Source organism: Mirounga angustirostris, unplaced genomic scaffold, assembly GCF_029215605.1.
Source record: "Mirounga angustirostris isolate CCGP_5_RB_7025 unplaced genomic scaffold, mMirAng1.0.hap1 SCAF_8, whole genome shotgun sequence".
Classification (NCBI taxonomy): domain Eukaryota; kingdom Metazoa; phylum Chordata; class Mammalia; order Carnivora; family Phocidae; genus Mirounga; species Mirounga angustirostris.
The window spans coordinates 32,555,376-32,572,099 of NW_026991716.1; the positions used below are offsets into that span (position 1 = coordinate 32,555,376).

The 16,724-nt window shown below is 38.4% G+C and overlaps 1 protein-coding gene across 4 annotated transcripts in view; it reads left to right on the forward strand.

Annotated features, from left to right (window-relative positions):
* The window catches only part of MAPK14 (mitogen-activated protein kinase 14), a 73,727-nt gene that overhangs the window by 23,656 nt on the left and 33,347 nt on the right, over positions 1 to 16,724 (forward strand). For all 4 annotated transcript variants that reach the window (XM_064597525.1, XM_045866784.3, XM_064597524.1 and 1 more), the window contains exons 2-3: positions 288 to 417; positions 6,471 to 6,529. In XM_064597525.1, coding sequence (XP_064453595.1) covers positions 288 to 417; positions 6,471 to 6,529 — 189 coding nt within the window. The remainder of the gene's footprint in view (positions 1 to 287; positions 418 to 6,470; positions 6,530 to 16,724) is intronic.

Here is a 16,724-nt window from a genome sequence, read left to right on the forward strand (position 1 = left end):
AGCCTCACAAAGCCAAAAATATTTATTCTCTGGCCCTTCATGGAAAAAATTTTCTGATCCCTGATTTAGATGCATAGAAAAAAAAAAAAAATGAGGAGACACCAAAACTAAAATGTTACTTTGGATAGTGGGATTATAGGTCGTTACGGTTTTTATCTTTATACTTTGTATTTTGTTATAAACCCATTTAATTTGGAAATGAAATAGCTTTCCTTGTAAATACTAATTTTGAAGTATTTAGAGCACATTCAATGATGAATTCTTTCTTTCTTTCTTTTTTTTTTAAGTGCTGCTTTTGACACAAAAACCGGGTTACGTGTGGCAGTGAAGAAGCTCTCCAGACCATTTCAGTCCATTATTCATGCCAAAAGGACCTACAGAGAACTGCGGTTACTTAAACATATGAAACATGAAAATGTAAGTTATTCATGCAAGAAGAATAAATTTTGGATTTTGCATTCTTTACTGGATTTACTTAAGGCTGCAGTGTCCGAATATGGGAGTCCAAGGCTATTTTGTGTTATTACGGGTTCTTTCAGTGGGGAAGTTTGAGGCGGCATGCCTTAGATTCACTGAATGCCTTATTGAGGTGACTATTAATTTATAGGTAATTTAGTATTATAATTTTCCTTTTTAATCTTCTTTAAGACAGCTTTTCCAGATTCAGGTATTTTAATGAATGTGACAAAGACGTTGTTTAGGTTAAATATAACTTTTTCTTTTCTGTCAATTTGGAAATTTGAGGGCAGTGCCGTCCTGCGAAGGAGTGCTTCAAAATCCTAATACAGTAAATAAAAGGATGCAGTTGGACTCTTAGCTGGAAGTGAAAAAACAATTAACGGAGGGCACTCATTTTCCTAAATTTCAAAATCACGTTAAGAAGAATTTATGTGATTGCCATAGGAAAGGAACTGTAAAATTTGTATCATTGTGGAAACGATGGCTGTAGAGATTTTAGAGTCATTTGACCCTATCAGTCGTTACTGTGTAGAAAAAAATTCAGAATGTCTAAATTTATTATTTGGCTATTCAGGCCTTTTCTGTTTTAATAATTGAACTTAAAAAAATTTTCTTAGATTGCAGATCAGTGATACTTTATTAATATACACTTGTTTCACAGGGTACAAATTTCTTCTAAATTGGGAGCATTGAGACTTGAATTTGGAATTGGATAACCCATGCTGTTGTAATCACAGCTATAGCTTATTTATTTTCATGGTTTATTTTAATTGCATACTATTGAGCAAATTCTGTTTTCCCCAGGAAATAGAGGTTTCTATTCCTAGGTATAATTTTTATGATCATCCATGTACAAAGCTGAGTTTTTAAAAAGTTCAGTGCAGTGCTACAGCCTTCCTAATCAGTGACCTGTTTGCACGAAGTTGAGATACATGGAAAAAGCTACCAGGAGAAGCTTTATTCCAAGGTCTGCATACAATCAAGGTGTCCTGGCAGCTTAACTGATGCATTTACATTTGGTTTTTAGCACAGTTGAGTGTGTATGCTGTTTTTCATTACACATTCATAAATGTGACAAAGACATTATCGTAGCTCTTTAAATAAATAAAACTTTGAAAATGGAATGCAAGCGAAACACTTATAGAACCCCAAAGCACTTTCAGGAGGCCCTGGGATCCCACTGATGTTGCCAGTGCTCATTTCTGAACATCTGGTTTAGATTACCAGCACTGTACTTTATTGTTCTGCTTCTCTTCATAGACCATTTAAGCCAATGTTTAGGGCAACGATTATTTTGGGTTATCTGACTCCATGCCTTAGCTTTTCCAGTAATCATAAGAAACAAGCTTATTTAGTTTATTTTGCTTTAATTTTCTGTGATAAGATGCTTCAAAATGTGTCTTATATGGTATTAGGCTGGTTACATTTGGGTCACTCTGTATCTGTAGAAATGAAGAGGCCACAGTGATGGGATATGATTGTTCTAATTTAGGAAGGGCTACAAGAATCTTTAAAAAAAAAGAAAAGGGGCTGATGGGATGCCTGGGTGGCACAGTTAAGTGTCTGACTTTTGGTTTTGGCTCAGGTGGTTATCTTGGGGTCCTGGGATTGAGCCCTGTGTTGGGCTCCATGCTCAGCAGGGAGTCTGCTTGGGACTGTCTCTCCCCCTCTCTCTGACCCTCCTCATTGCGTTCTCTCTCTCTCTTTCTAAAATGAATGGATAAATCTTTTTTAAAAAAAGGGGAGCTGATAGTATTAGGAACACAGGATTTTAATTTACATAAGTTGTTTCATATGCAGCTTGCTTAATAGCATTTGGCCTTTTCATGTTAACATGTTTAGGTTTTAGCAGTATTGATATGGAGGGTCATCTGTACTTAAATATTGATAATTTGGTTTTGAACAAAAGAAGGCATATGGCTGAATGTTTTATAGTTCTCTGTTCTGTTAGGGGCTAATAGACTTTGACTCAATATAGGAAAATTCCTGAATATCAGCCTATTCCACAAACACTTGTTAGGAGCTCAAATTGTAAAAGTAGTTTTACCCAGGGAAGAGCCAAGACCTCCAAATAAGTTTAATCGAGGATTTTAAGAGGCGTTCCTCTCCTTCATATTCCTCTTTCTTTTTCAAAAATGACTCTTTTGGGGGTGCCTGCGTGGCTCAGTCCGTTAAGTGTCTATCTTCAGCTCAGGTCATGATCCCAGGGTCCTGGGATCGAGCCCGCATCAGGCTCCTCGCTCAGCGGGGAGCCTGCTTCTCCCTCTCTCTCCCCCCACTCATGCGTGCACATGCACACACTCTCTCTCTCTCTCTCTCAAATAAATAAATAAAATCCAAAAAAAAAAAATGACTCTTTTGGGGGGCGCCTGGCTGGCCTAGTCAGTAGATCTTGGGACTCTTGATCTCAGGGTTGTGAGTTTGAGCCCCACTTTGGGTGTAGAGATTACTTAAAAATACAATATTTTGAATGAATGATTCTTTTGGGCCACTGTACAATTTTTAGCTAGCCGCTAGGACTTCAAAAACAGCAGCAGCTTAAAACTCTTGACAATATTAAGTATTGGTAACAAATACAATTTCTAGGTGCCAAGTGCACATGTGATCTTTTACACAAAAATGCCTGACTCAGAATCAGTGGTTCATCTTAAGTTATTTCTTTTATTAGTGATAATGAATGACAGACACATACTTACCAGATGAGTAATAGGAGCTAGGGGTATGTCCTCTGTGCCTGTAAGAGCTCCTCAATGAACAGAGTTAGCTGGTGCATTCCTGATTGAACTTGTGACCTTGATCTCATTAAAACCCGCTCTCAGGAAAGATGAAAGGGAAGCAGCCTGCCCACTGCATCTTTTTGCTTTCTGGATAGGTGCTACAAAGATTGTCTGGACTTAAGGGCTTGGGGATCTGTACATTTTGAAATTTAAAAATATTCAAGGAATCCTTTCATAAATTTTATTTGGGAGCCTTAGATTTAACACTACCATGATAGACCAAGTCATTGTTTTGGTGCACTTGTGTTAAATACATTAGATACTGTCTTTGGTGACTGAGTTAAAGTGGATTTTTTTCTTGAGTATGTGCCAATTTAGTAAAAATGTGTTACTTCTGTCTGTCAGCTTTTGGACCATTGTAGGACAATCATCAGAGACATTTGCTGATTATTTCTATTATAAATGTCTTTTCTAAATAATTGATTCCTGGGTTACTTTTCGGTGTCTGAAAGTATATAATGGCAAAAGGAATAAAGAAATAGGCTAAAGTATAACTTGAATTAAAAGGAAATTTCCATTTAAGAAATGAGAAATGAATAGATTATGGAATATTCCTAAAAGTTCTCCAGACCTATTCTAATGCTGGGAAACTTTTATTTTACAGTATTTTCCTTTTGATGAATACTCCATAAATACAATTAATGGAGAAGGGATATTTGTAAAAGCCAACAAAAAATTAAAAATACTTTGATGTAACATGGGCAGTTTTAATCTCATAAAATGTGTCTTTTTTAGGAAATTAAAATTTGATGGGCTGTTTACTAACATGCTTGCTCTTATTTTCCACCTTAGTTTATTGTGCTTCTGGCAGTCATGCTTCTTAATCATTTGAATAATTTAGCTTCGCTTTGTATCTCAAATTTTGTACTGGAAGCGGCTGCTTCAAATAGCTTGTTTCTGTGCTTTGTATTTTGTAATTCTTTATAAAACTTAAGGATTGTTATCCCCACTTATTTTGGTAATCAACAGAGGGTCAGGCCTTTGGGCTAGGCACCTTCAGTCACATTGTTGACTTAATCTTCCCCACGATGCGATAAAAATAAGCATCCCCTTCTCTTCTGTATGAGGAAGTGAAGCTTGGAGAAGATACCTTTCTTTCATTTATTTAACAAAATATTAATTGAAGTGCTGTGTGCCAGGCACTATTCCAAGTGCTGGGATTATTGGATTGAAGAAGACGTAAATTCATGGAACTAAGAAATCGCAAACTGACTGTGGAGTTCAGACTTACAGCTCTTGGATTCTAAAATGCTTGTGTTTTCAAATTGAAGTTGGAGCTGTTATTTGGAAATGTTTTGGACTTATTTTGTTTTACTTTATTTTGTCTTTGAGGTAACTCTTGCATGAAAAATCCTATGTAAATTGATCTCTAGTGATTTACTTTAATCTGAGGAATTTCACAATCACCATTGAAATAATGTAAATTGTTTTAAACTTTTTCTGTTGTATTGGGGAGATGAGGCATCTCACATAACAAGAATCAATGTTTAGAAAATATTGGAATAAAATTGGCTTCTAGATCTCAGTTACCTAAAGTACAAGTGGGGATGGGGAGAGTAATCAAAAGACCAGAGGTCTAAGCCAGGAGTATATCTAACTCAAGGAAGACAATTATGGTGAAGGTAAAAGGTGAAGGTAAAATAAAATGATTTGACTTAGATTTAAAGCACAACTCAGAGCTGTTGTAAGGTCAGGGATCCACTGTTGCTGAGAATGTAAGCTGACTTCACCTTTATGTAGGACAATTTGACAATATTAAGATCCTTAAATATATTGGTGTCCTTTAATGCTATAATTCTGTTTCTTGAAATTTATTTTCTGGAAGGAAATACAAGATGTGCAAAATATATATTACACATGTACATATGCATATGCACATACGTGTGCACACACACTTGCAGTGTTCCTTAAATGTCCAAAGATAGGAAATTGGTTAAGTTATGGTATATACAAATGGTAGAGCATGAAAAATATTTGAAGATACAGTCATTATGTAGTAAGTGACAAGGCAGGATATAAAACTGTGCAGAGTATAATCCCAACTTTAATTTACATACATCAGAAACATCAAAGGAAATATCTCAGAATGTTAATGATAGTTATAATAGGTAGTGCAATTATAAGTAATTTTTATTTTCTTGTATACAGTTGTCTGGGTAATGATCTTACGGATAACTGTACCTTTCCTTTGGAATAAGGTGCAAAGTCTTGAAAAGCTATTCTCCTTGACTTCCAAGGTCTTTTTGTTGTTGTTGTTGTTGGCTTGTTTCCCATTTGGGTTCAGGCTGTATAATTGAAATTGCTTTTTAAAGTCTGATAGTTAGATGAGTGGAGTAACATTCTAATTAAGAGTGTTCTTTTTTATGATAATGTTTTGAGCATTGGTATATTTTACTTTCAGGGCTGTTCATTTAACTTGCTAGGTTAGAACAGCGTGCTAATGTGGCCCAGGCATGGGCCAGTGTTCATGAAGGCCATTTAGCTTTTGTTTGTTTCGTTTCCAGATATTCTTAACTCTGGTTTTAGGAGTAACTGGCGGTGGTTGGGGAATGGTGGTGGTATATATGGATTAGTCAGTATAACTCCATGACCAGAAAAACTGCTCAAAGACCATGGATTACTGAGTATTAAGTAGTTTTTGCTTTATCCTTGTATAAGGATGGCCTTTTTCCCCCCCATTTTTAAATAGTCTGATCTAAATACTTGATGATGATTAAGAAAAGTATCTGAATATTAAGAATATTATAAGAATAACCCCAAGAATATACTAAGAGAATATTTTGGGGCTTAAAAATGTCAGTCCTTTCTAAAGGAAAAAAAAAGTCAGTCTTGAAGACTACATGTGGAAAATTTTCATGGGATAATAATAGTTTAAAGAAGAAAAAAGATACTATAGTAATAGCTGTTGAAGTGTGACTTTTTTTCTGCTTGTTCATCATTAGACTGTTAGTGCATGTGTAAGTCAAGAGCCCTAAATCTTTTTGCTTCCTGATAAACTAATGGCTATATGTGAGCAAATTCTAGAGAAATGATGTTTTTAATGGTAAAATATGTTATTCTGGGAAGTGATGCTAATAAGTAAAAGTCAAAAGCATAATTTGGGTGAAAAAATAAGTTTCAGCTAAGTGTATGAGATAGTGGGATTTGAAATCAGTTCTTATTAAAATGTTTAAGACCTGATGGGTATTATAGTTCTATATTTATTTACTGCTTGATTTTTCTGTTTTCTTATAGGTGATTGGTCTGTTGGATGTTTTTACACCTGCAAGGTCTCTGGAGGAATTCAATGATGTGTGAGTGAATCTTTTGCCCTTGCCTTCCTCAGCTGGCTGATGAAGATTAGCAGCCCACTTTTATTCCTGCACAATTTAGCAGTATACAGACTTTAAAAGATTCTTATTTCTACCATCCAACTCCCCTAGGGGAAGGGGATGGATACAGAGATGTATATCATGTATGGTATAAATCTGTGTGGGAGGGGTCGGCGCCCAAACCGCTGCATTGCTCAAGACTCAACTGTATATTAGTATTTTCATCATTCCAGGCACATTGTGAAGATTCAGTGGTGAGTCCTTGCAGGAGTTCCATGGAAAAGAGCATAGCGAGTTTTGATTATGATTTTGTTCTCAAATGGCCTGTCCAGTTTTAAAGGGACACCTTTACACTTTACATCATTACATTCGCATCAAGAAATGTAACCAGGCCATGGTTCCATATAAGTTCTTCTCTCTCTTTTGTCCAACTTGTGTGTGGAAATGGTACTAGACCTGCATGCTCTTCCTTGAAGTATTGGATTTCTGTCCTGAGACAAGGAGTGGGCCTCAGATATTGAGAAAGCTGCTGCATAGTGCTAGTTCTCTCAGTGCTAGCCTGAGATTATCAGGAACCAGTAGTGGGGGTTTGGGAAAATGAAACTGGAGAAAAAGCTGCTGTGAGAATATTTATTTAGTAGGTCACCACTGTGGGCAACTGGGCTGAAAACTACCAGGATCTTTTAGGAAGCAATTTGAATGCACCTGAGATGGAGAGCATTTATCCCCTGGCCCCTGACCCTGTTGGCAGGGGTTTGCTCCAGGGGGCATTAATGCCCTCACATGCTCAGATTGCACATGTGTGAGGATAAGATCGATACCAGCAAGTGTTCTTGTGCATATAGGAGCTTTCTACTGTAGCTTTCTCAGTATCTGAAGTAGCCCACCTCCCTCCCATCCCCAATTCACAGTTATACTCTACCGTAGAGAAAACACCTTAAATTCAGAGTTATACATTTTGTCCTCTTGAAATTTTGGCATTCCTACCTGGAAAGGATGACTGTTGTGAAAATCAAAACAGAATTGCAGATCATGGCTGCTTCTTTCTTAACCTCTACTCCCCGTTGTCCCCAGTGCTGAACTTAACCATTTTCTCCCTACCCTTATCCTGTGTTCAGTTTCTCTGACCTTTATCTTAGGCTGAGTGCAAGCACCATTTGCCCGTTTCCCAAAGAACAAGCAGGGGGATATGTTTGAGCTTGTGTGTTCTGTCTAATGAAAGGGTGAAAGAAAAAAATGAAAAACAAATGTAGAACATGAAATGTAAAAAGAAGCAGGAAAGGTAGCAAAAATTTTTTCACACCATGTGAACTTAGTTGGAAGATGATATGGCTAAGAATAGAAGATGAAAGTGAAGAATCTGGTCCAGGTACGAGAATTTCCACCCACATTAACTTTGATCCTGCTAATGAAAATTTAAGAAACAAGCAAAGGGTGGGTGCCTGGCTGGCTCAGTTGTTTAAGCGTCTGCCTTCGGCTCAGGTTGTGATCCCAGGGGTCCTGGAATTGAGCCCCGTGTCAGGCTCCTTGCTCAGCTGGGAGTACTTCTCCCTCTGCCCCTCCCCCATGCCTATGCTCTCTCACTCTCTCAAATAAATAAAGTCTTAAAAAAAGAAAAAAGAAACAAGCAAAGGGAAAGTAGGCAATAACTAAGAACCTGCAGCCCTGCTTGGCATTGGAATGTGGAGGCTTCCAAAGGTTATTGGAAGCTACCCAGGCAAGGGCATGGGTGTTGCAAATTGTTGAGCCCTGATGTAGGCTATACTTGGAAAAGAATATTGCAGGATGATATTTTTTTCCTTTAAAATTAATTTATTTGTTTAAAGACAATATTTTTAGAACATCTTTAACTTTATAACAAAATTTAGAGGGAGGTATAGAGATTTTCCAAATATGCCTCTGCCCCGACACGTGCATAACTTCCCACATTGTCAACATCACTCACCATAATGGTATTTTTTTTTTTTTAAACCAAGGATGAACCCATCGTGACACATCATAGTTTACCTTAGGGCTCACTCTTGGTGCTGTAAATCTATGAATTTGGACAAATGCATAACGACATATTAACATTTAATATTATACAGTGTATTTTCACTGCCCTAAGAATGGTGGGTTTTGATATTCTGCTTAGATGTGGAAGAAATGCTGAAGTAATGTGTTTGTGAATTACTCTGCAAAACATTTGAATCAGGTCTGAGCTATACCCTAAAACTTTAAGTATCATGGGGATGGATTTATTATTTAACAAAGGATTTGGTGATTTGCTAACCTGGGAAAATGCTGTATTTTGGCTTAATCAGGCATTATGGAACTGGATTATGAACCTGTTTTTTTCCATGTGAAAAGGTCTTATTTAAGGCTAGTGTCTATTTGAAAGGTGAAGGTTTGTCCATTGTTGTGCCTTTGGCTCCTTTATCCATTTGAAAGCCCCTGACTACAAGCATACCCACTGAACTAAAGTTGCATTTATTTCTTCATTCATTCAACAAATACTGTCACTGCTGAGTAGGAATCTGTTCTCTCTACTTGACTTTAGCTGGGTTCTAGCCATTTGTCTGTTTATTTATTTCCAGCTTTATTAAGATATAATTGACATAGAACATTGTGTAAATTGGGTTCTGATTATTTATAAACAAGAACTGAGTTCATCCCTTGGGAGCAAATCTCAGTACCACTTGTTGAATGCTTGCTGAGTGGAGTGTTAGAAAAAGTCTCCAAATAATGGGAAACACTAATCTTTCCCCTTGCGAAATCAAAACCTTACTAGGGGAAGGAAGTAAACTCAAGAACACTTTTGTAACCAGGTTACTTGGCTGTATGACCTGAACAAGTCACTTTGCTTCTCTGGGCCCCAGTGGTTCTCTAATCGAACCTAGTAGGCAAATGATGAAAATTGGGGTAGTGGACTTCTGAAGTTTTTTGTTGTTTTTTTTTTAAGATTTTATATTTATTTTAGAGAGGGAGAGAGACAAGCACTCCAGTAGGGAGAGGGGCAGAGGGAGAGGGAGAATCTCAAGCAGATTCTGCATTGAGTGCAGAGCCTGGAGCCTGGTGGGGGCTCGATCCCACAGCCCCAAGATCATTACCTGAGCCAAAATCAAGAGTCAGACACTCAAGACTCACCAAGCCACCCAGGCACCCCTGAAGTGTTTTTAATACTAGAGAGTCTCTGAAAATAGAATGGTAAACCTAAGGTTGCCTTAGGAAAATGTTTCATTGTTTATTTTTCTATGATGTTTGTATCACTGAAAAAAATTAGCACTTGTCCAGGACTATGGCTATTTCAGTGTTTTCCAAAGTCATTTCAGAATTTGCATAAGAGGCCAAACATCTTCACCTACAATTGCAAGGTTTGCAAATTTAAATACCTTTAGGGTTAGACAAATAACATAAATGAGGCTCAGTATTATACAACTGGAAGTGGTAGGATTTGTGGTAAAACAGAGTACTTATACTTCCTAAAAGCACTCAAATTGACATTAAAACAAAACAAGCAAACAAAAAACCCACTATTCTGGCCAAATCAAACACGCTGAAGGCTGGCGTGGTTCTACAGGCTGCCAGTTTTAGAGCAGGCTATAATTTGAACATTAACTTTTTGTGCTAATTAATAAAATATCTAGTTACTTTTCATATTTACACTAACTTAATTATGTGTTATGTGTATTTGTACCTTTATGTTTCAGTTAGCACTTTTCATTTATCATACAATTCAAATTTTCACTGAATTTTTAACTTCTTGGTTAATAGGCATTCTGCATACTTCATTTGTAAGACTGTACTTTTGAGAAAGGAACAATAGGTAGTGAGTTTGATCATTAGGAATAATGTACAGTTACTGACTCTAACAGATACTGTTTGGAAAATGGGGAATTAAAAGATGAGCATATCAAGTTCTTGACTGCCGTTTGATGTGGTTGCCCAGATGGCAAAATTTTGCAGAGATATAGCTAGACCTTTTAAATGATTGGAAATCATCTGGACATTTCTTTTGGCTTCTTAATTGCAGTATTTGGCAGGAGGTGGCATATATATGCATATGCATGCTGCAAATATTTAGTTACCAATAAAAGTCCAAAAATTTTAAATGGCTAGTCTTAGAACCTAACTGCTATAGTAAGCTGCATCTTTGTGCTACAGTATTGCCTTTTCTTGGTTATAGAGGTTCTCTAACCAAGCTTAGGAGGCAGTAAAGAGTTTTTGGACTTAGTGGGAACTATTTCCTCAAATTTCAGGAAAACTGAATTGTCATGGTAAGTGGAAGGCAGTCTGTCCCTACTATGTACCACTTTTTCCATTTTTTTTACAGCTTCACATTGCAAGTTTCTCATACCTGAGTTCCTTACCTCTCCTTAGTTCTTGAAGAGGGAAATGGAAGTGGGGTTGTAGATTCTTCTGTGATCTAGCAGAAGACCTTACAACAAGGGTCGGTCAGCAGCCATTGTTTTAGTGAAAACCAGTGGGCAGATTATAGCCTAGTTTAGAGTTACATTTGATAAAAATGATTGTTTAACCAATAAGTGTAGCCTTTTATGTCAATATAAAAGCTGCTGGGTATACTGAATACGTAAAGGGAGTTTCTGGATTTACATTTAACCTGATTTCATTCAATACTTGAATACCCAACTTATACTAGGCACAGGACTAGTCTCTGGGGAATGTAACAGTAAATAAGATAAACATGAGCCCTGATGATAGAGTTGAGACTCCTAATGGGAGAGAAGAAAATTTTTTTTTAATTTAATTTTTAATTTTAATTTTTTTAAAGATTTTATTTATTTATTTGACAGAGAGAGAGAGAGAGCACAAGCAGGGGGAGCGGCAGGCAGAGGGAGAAGCAGGCTCCCCACCGAGCAAGGAGCCCGATGCAGGACTTGATCCCAGGACCCTGGGATCATGACCTGAGCTGAAGGCAGACGCTTAACCGACTGAGCCACCCAGGCATCCTGAGAAGATAATTTTAAATAATCAAACAAAAGACAGTGTGGTCAGTTCCGAAAGATCCTACATGATTTGTTCCTGTGCACTGACACCATCTGTATTTTTTCCACTCACTCTCTGCTTTCCAGGCACTCTGGCCTCTTTGTTCTTCCTTGAGTACAGACATCCACATTCGCAGTAGGACCTTTGCCCTGGTTCCTAACGTGGGCCTGAACACTCTCCCTGCATATCCACGTAACTGGCTCCTTCATTTCTTTCAGGACCCTCCTCAAAGGTCTCATCACCAGGAGCTCTTTCCCCCTCACTACCGTAGCTGCAGTCTGCCTCACTGTCAGTGTCTGCTCCTTACTCCACTTTGTTCTTAGCAGATTTTACCATCCTGTGTTTGTTATTGTGTCTTTTCTCTCTCTGGCTTATATGCTGTAGTGGAGTAGGGAGTTTGTTTCCTTCCTTGTTGAATCTTTAGTACTTAGAGATTTCAGATGAGGAAACTGCACTTGAGAGAAATGAACTGAACTCTATAATACCACCTATGAAATTGCACACATCCCAGGTCTTTTGGCTCTAAATCTATTTCTGATCACATTTTTCTTGATCCAGGGCTATGATTATTATTTGAAAGTCTGCTAACCCTTCTTATTGGGTAAATACTGTGATCGGTTCTGTGTCAAAACTAAAGGCTTTCCAGGGGCACCTGGGTGGCTCAGTTGTTAAGCGTCTGCCTTCGGCTCAGGTCATGATCCCAGGGTCCTGGGATCGAGCCCCGCATCGGGCTCCCTGCGGGAGCCTGCTTTTCCCTCTCCCCCTCGCCCTGCTTGTGTTCCCTCTCTCGCTGTGTTATGTCTCTCTCTGTCAAATGAATAAATAAAATCTTAAAAAAACAACAACAACAACAAACTAAAGCCTTCCAGTTGCACGTGGTGCCTGTTATTAATGAGATGAAGCATAAATGTTTGTCTAAAACAAACGACCAAGTCAAATTTGTAGTGTGGAAGTAACATACAGAATATGAGAGAAGCTTAGTTGGAGGAAGAAGGTAATAACTGTATCTGAAGAAACAGATAAAAATGGATGGGGTATAAAGGTTGAAATTTATTCCAGACAGTCAAAGAAATAAAGAAAACATATGAAGTGTACAGAAAAAGAGATTTGCATTGAATGGAGAATGTTAAAGGAGTAGATAGATAACCATTGGTTTTTCTTTTGTATTTGGATAAAAACTGTGTAAGTAAATTGATTGGTTGACTTTTGTGGCAGAGAAGAATTGTTTTCCTAATTTAGCAAAAAAACATTACTTAGAAATACTGCTTTCCTCCATCACTGCGAAAGAAATACCCAGCCTCATTGTTTGGGCTTACAGACATACTTTCATTCTTTGAAAATAGGCTGAGCATCCAAGATAGGTGATATAAGAGAATCAGTGTGGGAGAAAGATGAAGGAGTTGAAGCTCCTTGTAGATGCCTACACTTGAAAACTGAATAAATTATACATCCTTTAAGAAAATATCATTGAGTTTTTGTCTGACGTGTCAATAAGATGCCCCGTTTTTCTCAAATGAGCTGATTTCAAAAGATAAAGAAGCTTCAGGGTCTAGCTTAGGGTTTGGGTCCTTCAGTAAATCTTTCCCTCATTAACTCCTTCCTAAGTCTGGGTTGGGGCCCTCTCCTGTGTGTTCGCTAGCACCTTGATGTTCCCTTTTATAGTTCTAATCATGCTCTATTATGATTTTACATTTATATATGCCTTCCTCTCGTCTTTTTCATCATTGCATCCCCAGTGCTCGGCAGTTAATATTTATTGATGGAGTGATTGAAGAAACAACCTTGTGCTGTCCTGTTTATAACTGGTTGATGAACTAGTTTTCCTGTAGTCTGCTCAGTGCATTCTCTTTTGACTAGCTTTTTTTTTTTTTTTAATCCTGTAACAGGATATATAGGATATAACTAGGCTCAATATTCTACCATGGAGTCTAGGTTGGTCGATGTGGGTAAGTAGAGGGCACCTCTCAGTAATCTTTGCTTCAAATGAGGAGAATAGTTTGTTGTGAAATAAGCCGGCTAAGCTGTCTACCTGGCTGCTAAATGGTGCTTTTACTCCTTACATTAGAAGCATCTGGTCTGTTGACCAGGTAAGATCTTTGGCATGAGTATTTCAATAAGATGTGTCTTGCTTGGTCTTACTAGTGATTCTATACGCGTTGTCCTGGCTCATTTGATTCTGTTCAGTAGTAATTGAGTGCTTACCATCTATCAGACACCGTTCTAGTTCTTTTAGATACTACAGGGAACAAAGAGAATTTTGTCCTCCTTGAGCATTGTACAGATAGATAATAATAAACAATGAGCATACAAAAAATTAGATAATATATTAGCAGGCAGTAATGCTGTGGACAAAAAAGGTAGAGTAGGGAAGGGAATCAGGAGTGTGAGGGTAGGGGGTGAGATGCAGTTTTAAATAGGTGGCCAAGGATAGGCCTCATTGAGAAGGTGAATTTCGGACCAATCAGCAGGGCGATTAGCCCCCCTGCAGAATAAAGCAGATTCCTCCCAGCCCGGTCCCGCTCCATCCAGGCATCCATCCCCTCTTGCCTGACAGCTGAGCAGGCTCCTCCTCCCGCTCCCAGCATGCACCCTGCCCCCACACTGTATTTTGTTTGAAGGAGTAGAGGAATTAGACCCATGGATATCTGGGGGAAATGCATTCCAAGCAGAAGGAACAGCCAGTGCAAAAGTTTTGGGGTGGAAGACTCCATGCTGAATTGGAATTGCAGCAAGGGGCCTGTGTTCCTGAAGTACGGAGGCCAGTGTGGAGTTGAATGAGAACAGGGGAGAGAAGTAGATGATGAGGTCAGAGAGATAATGGGGACAGGGTACCGGATTATGTAAGGCTTTAGTGGCCATTGAAGGGATTTTTATCTTTATTCTAAATGAAAATGGAGGGCTTTTGAGGAGAGAAGTGATATGATCTGATTTTTATTTTTAAAGAATTACTCTGCTGCTGTGTGCAAATAGACTGTAGCAAGTCCCAAGGATCATCTGGTGCATTTCGGAGGCTTGTGGTTACAAATTGTCAGTCCCTGTGATTATTTTAAATACTTTGTTTAAGTATGGAAATGTTTTTTGCCTTTTGATAATTGCTTTATCAAATAGGGCTGACAGTAGTGAACATGCCAATCTATAGATAGAGAAGAGCGTTTTTTTCCTACATAGGTTTTTTTTCTGGTCGTATAATGCTTTAAAAAGAAAGGTAATAGGGGAGGACTCTAGACAACTGGGTGTTGTCCAAGAAGTGCTTAATAAATGAAGTTCTAGAATGGGCGCTGTCTAGAGTACTGAAAACCATTTATTGTAGAGTTCTGCCTTTTTGCTCGTAGATTTTATATGTGAATCACTTTGAGAAATGGTGGTTTGTGCTCCTTAAGTTTGATTAAATTTAAAGGAGACCATCTTCACAAGAAAAGTGAAAAATGAGATTTGTGTCAGGCCATGTTTTCAGCCTTTAAACTAATAAAGTCCTACTTACTTAATTCATTTTTATTTAAATATTTATTTATTTGAGAGAGAGGGGAGGGACAGAGGGAGGGGGTAGAGAGAGAATCTCAAGCAGACTCCCTTCTATGCCAAGCATGGAGCCTGACGCGGGGCTCCATCTCACGACCCTGAGATCACGACCTAAGCCAAAACCAAGAGTCCAAGGCTTAACCGACTGTGCCACCCAGGTGCCCCTACTTAATTTATTTTTAAAGATGGATGTAGGGAAAGGAAAAGAGGGAGCCATTTCTCTCCACTGGCTGCAGCGTCTGTGCTCACAGCTCGTATTTGCCTGGAATCCAGAGGCCTCCTCGGCTAAGGGTTCCATAATGCCGGATATTTTCATCCTGATGTTCTTTGCCATCATAAGCCTGGTCATTTTGTCCTACATTATCTCTCTGCTCTAGTGGCCTGCAGCTGCAGTGGGGAGCCCTCAGAACAGTTCAGGGGAGAGGAAGGATGAAACTGACAGGCCGAACATCCTGCTTGGATCAGTGGATTTTTGCTTCTGGACATTATTTCGGCTCCTGATCTTCAGTCCAACAAGAGGCCTCTTTGCAGCAGCAGCAGCAGCAGACCTGCTGCCCAGCAGACCTCTTCCAGAGCCTTCTGGATATGGTTAACCCCTGTCAAGCTTGGGACTTCTCGAGCTAGAGGCAGAGGCACTCAGCTGGGACGTGAGGAATTCGTGGGCATGGCTGGCAGATGCCGTGTGCATTTGAGCTGTAGATAGAGAGTGTTGAGGACACAGAGCTGAAATGTAGACTCGTTCAAGTTACCATGGAAAACTGCCCAAATATTCATTTTGATAGCCTTTCTTTAGGTGTAAATGCAACTGCATATTATGCTAAAATATGTTGTTTCCTTTCCCTCTCAAACACGGGGGGGGGGGGCAGGGGGGAGGGGCCCCTTGTAAGTCCAAGAGTACATTGTCTATCTTCATCTGTGGAGTAGTCACTTTATCACTGTCTTTACAGATTGCACAGTTTGAGCTTGTGTGCTATCCCTTGTCTCACTCTCTAGCCAAAAGGAACTTGTCATTTGAATTTTTAAGATTTATCATTTTTTTTTTCCATCCATACCAGTTGTGCACCAGCTTCTCATTTAAAGAGAAAAATGGTTATATAGTCCTCATTCTTTGTGACTGGCAGAATTATAAATTATTGAAATAGGGTAGCTGTAACTCATCTTGTTATTTGGGAAAAATCTCTCTCTTACCCCAAAATAAATGTTTGTTTGTTTTTTTATATTGTCAAATGTTCCTTTTCTGGAAGGAAACCTTCAGTATATTTCTTTGTCCAATTAGGGTTGAAGAAACTAGGTATTTTGGAATCCTGACTAGACTTGGGCCCCAAATCTGTGGTACCTATTCCTTCAGAAAGTCCATCATAACTGTTCTACATTTGATTTTCCTTTCTAGCTTAAAAATAAACAAGGAGGGAAAAAAAAAATGGGAGAACTAGATAGCATTCCAGCAGTTCTTAAGTCAAATTTCCATTAATTTATTTGAGGTGTTATGAACACTGACAATAGTAGTTACATCTTTACTAAAATGTAATTAAATTTGCTTTCTAGAGACAAATGCTGTAGAAATTATGTGGTCATCCGTGACTACTCCTTTTGGAATCGACTTGTTTAAAATGTGCTCATCTATATTTTCTTCTCACTCCCTTGTTCACTGTTTAAAAGTTCATACCACTTC